The sequence below is a fragment of the Cryptomeria japonica genome, chromosome 8 (genome assembly GCF_030272615.1).
Source record: "Cryptomeria japonica chromosome 8, Sugi_1.0, whole genome shotgun sequence".
Taxonomy (NCBI): domain Eukaryota; kingdom Viridiplantae; phylum Streptophyta; class Pinopsida; order Cupressales; family Cupressaceae; genus Cryptomeria; species Cryptomeria japonica.
The window spans coordinates 445,514,417-445,523,202 of record NC_081412.1 but is presented as its reverse complement, the minus strand read 5'-3'; the positions used below and the strand labels follow the sequence as shown (position 1 = coordinate 445,523,202).

General features: G+C 33.3%; 1 protein-coding gene across 1 annotated transcript; it reads right to left on the bottom strand.

Moving 5' to 3' along the window:
• Nucleotides 1-717: 717 nt before the first annotated feature.
• LOC131053049 (hydroxycinnamoyltransferase) lies at nt 718-2,969 on the bottom strand. Its single transcript, XM_057987649.1, has 2 exons — nt 2,438-2,969; nt 718-1,865 (listed from the first exon to the last, which is right to left on the bottom strand). The coding sequence occupies exons 1-2, from the start codon at nt 2,879-2,881 to the stop codon at nt 903-905; spliced, it is 1,407 nt and encodes a 468-aa protein (XP_057843632.1). The 5' UTR covers nt 2,882-2,969; the 3' UTR covers nt 718-902.
• Between the last annotated feature and the right edge of the window lie 5,817 nt (nt 2,970-8,786).

The following is an 8,786-nucleotide window of genomic DNA, read 5'->3' as shown; positions in this document are numbered from 1 at the left end:
CATTGTGTTGTTTGTTTATCTATGATTTTCTTTTTGCTGTTTTGTGTTGATTATATGTTTTTCTCTCCTCATTTAAATTCAGTTAACTAACTTTTTGAGAAGTGCTTTTAAATAATATAAAAAAATTATCTTAACGAAAATATTATAAATTTGATTTAAGTGTATATATATATATATATATATATATATAATTCAATGTAAAATTCCAGAAAGATCTTTTAAATTTTTCTTCCAAGTAAATACAAGATATATTAATTTGAAATGTGTTATCAATATGTTAAAAGTTTTTAAAGAAATAAACAGAAAATATCATTTTATAGTTAGTAATACTTTTGATATATATAATTATTACAAAATAAGTATACCTTTTATAGTATTAATTAAGATTATTTTAAAATTATGAAAATAGATTGAAGCATTTATATCTGAAAATATATTTTTATCAATAATTAGTTTTAAATATAGATAATAATTTTTCTTTTTTAATTTTAATTATTTAGAATAACTAGATAAATTTATAAAACAATAAAATTGAATGAATGTGAATAATATCTTGCTAACTTAAAAAAAAACTAATAATTTAAAATCAAATCCATTAAACTAAATAAAAATATTTATTGAAATTATACTATTAAAATAAAAAATCTCTCCCGTCTTAAAATGAAATCATCCAACTAAGAATAACAGCATCTCATGCTGTACCAGAGATGCCTTATGACATAAACCACAGACAAACCTTGCATTTTGTTAAACAAAAGTTGTTAAAATAACATACCTGTCTCCATGAGATGAAATCATTCAATGATTGCAAAGGAAAATGCTGACTGAGCCCCCAAAAAAGACACTGTTCAACCTGAAACCAATCTTTTGGGCAGCCCAACAATTCTATATACTAATGAAATCTACAGCCTAGCTGATGGATAAACTCTTCCCAAACAGAGAAGATGATCTAAGATCTCCATCTGGTCTGGAGGAAGGCAAGTTGATATCATAATACTTTTGCTTCCATCTTTTGGAGGTAACAAAACCATGCTTCCAATATCATTCATGTCTGGCATCTGTGAATCCACAGGCTTCCCCCACCCATAATCAATGTCATACATTGGAAATCTTGGAGAATTTACAGCCTTAGTTCCATATACCAACCCAGATTCTGTAAGCAATCTTCTGTTACATACTTCAACCCAGTCAATCAGATGATTGATCTGAGCTTCCTCAGTGCAGGAATTGATGAGCTGCTGGATAACATCTGCAGCAAAGGAGATGTGGGCATTGATGAGAAAGCCAGCTGTAATCTTCGCCACACCCACAGATAAACAGTTCCCAAAATAAGTTGGAAGCAGGGGAGGCTTAACACGGTTTCTGCAATCAGGCAGAACTAAGAAATACACAGATTCTTCCTCTGGAATCTGCCGAGCTCTCATTATACACCTCCAGAACTGAGCAGCCACTGCAACAAAAGAGCTTGAAGCCCCACTTCTTTGTTTCAGCTCTTGAATTGTCTCTTCTGTGAAACAAAATGTTGCGTATATCAGATCACTCCTGTTTTGGGGAGTCTCTTTGTGTTTTTCCTCAAAAAGAGATCTTTTTTGGTGCTCTGGCCGTGAATTCTCAGGAACAAACTTGAAAATCTGGGCCCCTGTAATCCCAAGGCTTTTTATATCATGGGCTCTGTAGGAAATTGATGGGGATTTCTTGTATTCTTGTTTGAAGGCTGTTCTGTTGTGTTGAGGAGGTTTGGAAATGGGGATGCCTCTGCTGCACTCTGCCCATGATGTCATGAAATGGTAAAAAGAAGCTCCATCCACTATAACGTGCTGAAGTTTGATTGCAATGCACAGCCCCGCTCCCTCAAATGCTGTGACCTGAAACACCCAATATTCCTTAAAATCCTTAAAAGAAAATGATTTGATATTGTTTATGACTTAGTTTCTTTTGGAATTGTGTGTCTCTTTTTTATAGCAATATTTCAAATTACACTCGATCTATTATCAGGAAAGGGAAAGATTGCATCAGGGATTTGCATTTTCACATCTCTTGACACTCTTTCATATTTTGATGATAGATAAAGAGTGTGATTCCAAATGTTGATACAAAAAAAAGACACATCACACTTTGTGATCCATCATCAGATTGTGAAAGAGTGGAGGAGATTAGAAATGCATATTCAATTTGCATTTTTACATCTCCACTTCACTCTTTCACATTCTGATGATCAATTACGGATCACAATTTGCATTTCCACATCTTTTGATACTCTTTCCCATCTCGATGATGTAGCACTGAATATGATTCGAAATATTATATTGATACAACAAAGAAACATACAATCAATCCAAAAACAAATTAATTGATAAACAAATGGATTGTAGAAATCAAATTAATTTGATATTGGTTTTCCAAAGAGAAATAAATGGAAGAATGTTATTGATATTACCTGTATGGACAGAAGCGGTGTGCTATGGTTTTCATCTGCAAACAGATTGACATTAGGCACAAGCTTTTGGAAATAGGGCTTATACCGAAACCCATTTTTTTCCAAGTCTTGGAACGGTACACTGATTGATGCCTCCATGAATTGCACTCCTCCATTGGTGCAATCAACCTCCATTCTGCCTGATTCTCCTTTCTTCAACCGACCAGCCAGAGGATAGAAATGTACCAGAACTGATGAGAGGCTTCTCTTTAGGCCTTGAATTAATGGATGGAATTGGATTGAAGGAGAGCATCTGTAGAAGAAGAAGTTTTGCACGTTGTCGAAGGGTATCCAGTAAAGATCAAGATTTGAGAGAAACATGGTCTGTATCGGGCTTGGGATGGCCGGGTTTATCACACAGATTTTCCTCATCTTCAGAATGACTTCTGTTTCTGCTTCTGCCATGATTATATGTGTGTCAATTGCTACTGGAACTTCCAGACACAATGAATTGATTTCATGGTGAAGGTTGGGTGTATTAACATTAGTCAAATTTCTAACCTAAAGAAAGCCGGCATTGTTTTTGTTTTGTAGTTTAACTTATATTAGATTTTTTAAAGATGCAAGGGATAATATAAGGACTTAAGTTTGACGGTCTACTTCATAATTTTATTTTTCATTTTCTTCCTTTCAGAGATCGTTGAGTGTGTGATTTGAAATATCATGGTGATAGCTGAATGTGATTTGAAGTGTCATGACGATCGCTGAGTGTAATCAGAAATGTCAAGGTGTTGAGTGCGATCAGAAATGTTATGGTGATAGCTGGGTGTGATCTGTCACAACAATCATTGAGTATGATTTGAAATTTCTAGGTGATCGCTGAGTGTGATCTGAAATGTCATGGTGTTATTAGCTAAGTGTGATTGGTCATGAGTGATCTGAAATGTCACGAAGATTGCTGAATGTGGTCTGAAATGTCAAGGTGGTAGCTGAGTGTCATCTGAAATGTAATGGCAGTCCCTGAGGGGCTGGCTTAAAGAGCACACACTAAGCTTTGACTGCTTAGGTGGCAATGTGGGCCCTTCCTAACCTTCCGTTTTCCGTTTTGTTTTCACGGGTTCTCTTCTGACTGTCGGGACTCTCCACACCCTCCACGGTGACAGTAACTGCCACGGTTAAGTTTGAATTTCAATTTTGAATCCCTCCCGCCCAACATTGAAAAGCAGCAAGAGGGACTAGTACTTCTGCCCACAGAGATGCCAGAAGTTGAGGTTTATTGCATGGACCTTCCCTCTTATGATTTCTATTCACTGTTTCAAATGTTGCCTCTGCCCAGAGAAGGCTATATCGATGCAGATGAGAATGGAGTGGCTACAAGATCTTACCTTGTAGCAACTGGGTGTGGATCACACTTCACACGTCCCTACTCACAGAAAAGTCTGCATTTCCATCGCTATCATGTCTCTCTGCATCGGATTTCACAGGTGACTAATGAACAATAACTTCTTCATATATGAATATGGTATAGTTGTATATGGAAGTGAGATAATTAGGTGTAAATGCAGGTGCCGAAGGGTGTTTAACAAAGAATCTCTCATCGTGTGTAGTCAAATAATTGTAAGAAGGTTGTAGTGGCTGCATATCTACATCAGTTCGATGGACTTTACAGCGTTTTGAAAGGCTTGGGCAGATGATATAGCTGATAGCGTTTTGAAAGATTTATCGTTAGAGATTAAGTTTTACAAAGAATGTGAAAGGAAAGTGTATAAACCTTAACAAAATAATGTATAGTTAGTTATTACAGTATATAATATTTCTATGTTAGAGCTAAAATATGTATGGTTTTGAAACCCTAAGTTCTAACCAAGGGTGAAACCCTAAGTTCTAAGCAAGGGTGGGTATATTGGATATTTGATAACTAGGTAAATTGATCCTTCACTAATTAGGTAAATAGACACAGTTAAGCAGGTAAGAGATAGATTTTAAAAAATGTTAGTGCTTGACTGCAACACTGGTAACCATGAGAGTGACATGAAAAAACTAAAACGGAAATAGAACTTTTTATCAAAAGTCAGAGCTTAGTGTGTACTCTTTAAGGGTGGTTGGATGAGATAGCCTAAAAACAAGCATAAAAGAAAATATGTGGGACTTGTAACAATACGTTTTCTTGCATACAACAATCTTTTGGGGGTTCCATGGATAAATTCCATGAGGATTATCCCATTCAAAATTTTCAATATATTAAAATTTTATTCACAAGGATAAATTCTTCTACTTTATTAATTATCTTTATGTTTATTCATTATACATGGATTCTCATATATTAGTCCAATGATCAAAATTAAAACTTGATAAAGATGTCAAAAACCTAATAGAGATGGGTGCATATGAAATATGAAATCAAAATTTAGTCATATTGTTGATGATAATTTTGCACTTCCCTCTCCATTACTACGTAAGTGATATGACAATTGAGATTTATAATCTTATACAAATATGGATACAAAGAAAAAATAAATAAGTATAAATAAAATTGTATGTTATTAAAACAATATTATGGAATGTAAGACTTGAATTACCTTCCTTCAAATGTGATGAAACCATTCAAATTTTTGCATAAAGTTAAACCCTAATATCTTCACTTATGGAGGAACATTCACTTCCCTTAATTGTTCAACATATAATCAATATATCTTTAGCACACAACAATCTTCAACTAGATACACTTTCTAATGTTGAATCTTTAGTAGATTATCTAGATTTGTATATTAGTGTTACATTATCTTATCATGATGAAGGATTATTATATGGGTGAACTATATTTGCTTACTCTAAGTGAAGTGCTCCTACACTTCATGAATATAAAGTGTATGTAAGATAGCTTAGATTGTTTTAATAATGAGAGTATTTATTGAGCATATGGGTACTCTTTTAATTGGATTTTTTTTTTACATTTAAAAGTATAAAATGACAAGGATAAATTTTTAAAATTGTTAAATTTTTAGTCATGACAAAATTTCAAAATTCAAATCAAAGTCTCACATGAATTTAGTAATTTATTTTGGGTGCTTATATAAGAACATGTGTGTATTTATTTTGATAAATTCCAAGTTGTGGTCATGTAAAGAAATTCTTAGTATAGGTAGTTATGCTAGTCAAACAAGAGATAGAAAATCTTCTCAAAGTTGAGTTCATATCACCCACACATTATTCTCTCTATATTTATTATTATTATATATAGTTATTCTTGTCAAACTAAATGACTACATAAGTTTTGGCATAAGATTTTGACTTGAACAAAGATTCACCATATGATTGATTTTTTTAGACAAAATAAAATTCTTATCATCTAAAACCAACACAAGGCAATTTTAACTATACAAAGGACTTATCATTATATTGTTATGCCCTATATTGTTAAGAATCTTAGAGCTACTTATCAAAGTGTGGTAAACTCATGCATGATATTATAAGTCTATTTTGATGAAAAAATTGGGAAACATAAAAGTAGAGTGGATCATGCTAGAACTTACTAATGAGGACCTAGTTTCACCTATGTGTGAATCTTTTATTTGAGAATTCAATGAACGTGTCTAGTTAAATGGGATACAAAGACTAAGTGAAATTGAGGAACAACATCTTGCACTTTAGTATTAAGATTACTTAAGTTTGATCTATTTTAATTTGAGGTGCATGAAGAGATTTTTTTTAATTTTTTTTTTCTAAGTTAATACTATAGTTAGGTATATTTTTTGAGACTTATGAGTTTGGGGTTTTTATTTTTAGTCATATATCTGATAGACTATGAAAAAATGAAAAATATAATTTTAAAGAAAAAAATTGTAATGCCTCCATATTTTATGAATATGAAACAATTGACTACTTTATTAAATTAATGTAAATTTATTAAAAAAAAAACTTTAAATGAAATAACTTAATATCTTAGCTTACAATACAATAATTTATTTGTATGTTATTTATAATTGAAAATTAAATATAGTTTAACAATTCTTTCCAGCTGTGCAATTAAATAATGTTTAACAATTTTTTTATATAATTTTTTGACAACTAAGTCATGTCTAAGTACTAATGTAATAAGATATGTCTGAGTACTAATGTGAGAAAAATTACATAATGCAATATTTGAATTTGTCAACTTTTTATTAGTTCATTGTTTTTACTTTCATTTAATATTTTCTTTCTCTAAATAAATTATGAAAATAAAAAATATTTAAATCGACTTAAATTTTTTTTTTCATTGAAAATAAATCATCTCACATCTTTAAATATATAATCACTCACACACACACACACACACACACACACACACACACACACACACACACACAACACACACACACACACACACACACACACACACACACACACACACACACACACACACACACACACACACACACACACACATAATCATACATTTCACATCACATATAGATATGGCTTCTAGTGGTTCACATCATATTTCTTCTGAGTAGAGTGTGCATCTGGATCCTCAACAAACCTCATGTAGATCTGAGACTCCTGAGAGTACTCCTGAGAATTCAGAGACTGCTTGTACTGAGGCTATTTTGAGAATGCAGTCCTCTCTAGCACAGTTACAACGGACTTTAAATAACACTTCTTTGCTGGCCAGTAGAGATAAATTAGAACATATTCGAGATGAGCTGATGCGTATGATTGAGCTTGCTCAATCATACAATCCATATGATGACCCTCACATTGAGCATTTTTATAGGACTTTATCTCACACTGTCTATGGTACGATTAAATGGAAAACAATAGATAGGGATATTTCACATGTTCCCATTTTACATGGAAATGGCTATGGTTAGAGGATATTGGGTCACTAGATGTGAGAATCCTATTGTCACACCATTCATATATCCTAGATGGTGGGTGACACATCATAGGTGGTTGCAGAAGGATGAGCTGCCACAGTATTTCTGCAAACAATTGTATGCAAAATTTCATCTAGGATATGATGTTGATTACACAGACTTTCCACGACATGTTGGGCAGGGTAGGGGCATATTTGCAGACAAATTTAGGCACCATGATACACAACCCCCTAGTAAGAGGGCAATGGTGGGTCAGAACCTTTTTGGTTTTTCCGAAAGGTTTGGATTTGGTCACAGGTGGTGTTGGTGATATGGCAGCTGAGGAGGCATGCACTGGCATGTATTCTAGCATTGCCAACATTGCTACTCAGGTTGATGAGATGACGTATACTCGCGTGGGGAGATATGTGTTGTGTTCTCGTACTACCCCTATTATTGATGAGACGAATCCATTTTATGACCCATATATTCGTTATGAGTTACCGTTGCCTGCAAAGATCACACTTTTACCAGAGGATCATCTGCACCAGATGAGCCCCTATTTAGTGAGTGATCTTGTGGATGCTTATTAGACCCTCTCTACATTACATGGGATCACTCCTCAGCAGTTGCCTAAATTCATTGGATGAGTACTTTAGAGATCCTCTACTAGTACCAAGCATGGTGGAGGATATTTAGAGCCTGGTAGTTCTAGGTAGGAGGATATTTAGATACCTCCTACAGCTCCTGAGACTACAATTCATCCTACACCATAGACTCCAGGATTTCGGCAACGAGGTTTTTCATCTCTTCTTATGGATGAATGTATTGATCTAGATGTTGTGTCATTACACTTTTCAAAAATATCTAGCATCAGGCGTGCATTTGAGGAGAGGAATAAGGTAAGAAACTAGAAATTTTGATTTTAACTTATTTGTATATATAAAGTTTTTATGTATTCACAGTATTGGCATATTTTTTTAATTTTAAATATATATTACAGGAGATTATGATGGACGTGAGATATGGATATTTGCAGGCACCTGGTGATCCTATTCATCAGGATACACAGGTAAATTTAAATTGATGTGCCTTATTTTTTTCCTATTCATCAGGATTCACTATATATATAATTTTTTTAACATGGAAATTGTGTACACAATGTAGGCCCCTGAAGCAGGTGATGAATTAGATAGAGGATCGGGACAGGGCGCGACATAGCTCATTATATTGTTATATATACATGCTTGCTTCTTTTATTATGTATATCTAACATTTCTATTATACATGTTGTGGACATTTCTATTATACATGTTGTGAACATTATATTTCTATTATGCACTCGATTTCTATTATAGATGTTGTGGACATTTAGATATCATACATGAACTATGGACATTGCATTTGTAGCCTTATTTTAGACATTATACCTCAACATTTCATACACGTTACATGTTTATCTAGACATTTCATGTGTTACATGTTTATATCTACATTTCATGTGTTGTACATGTTTGTTTTATGTGTTACAA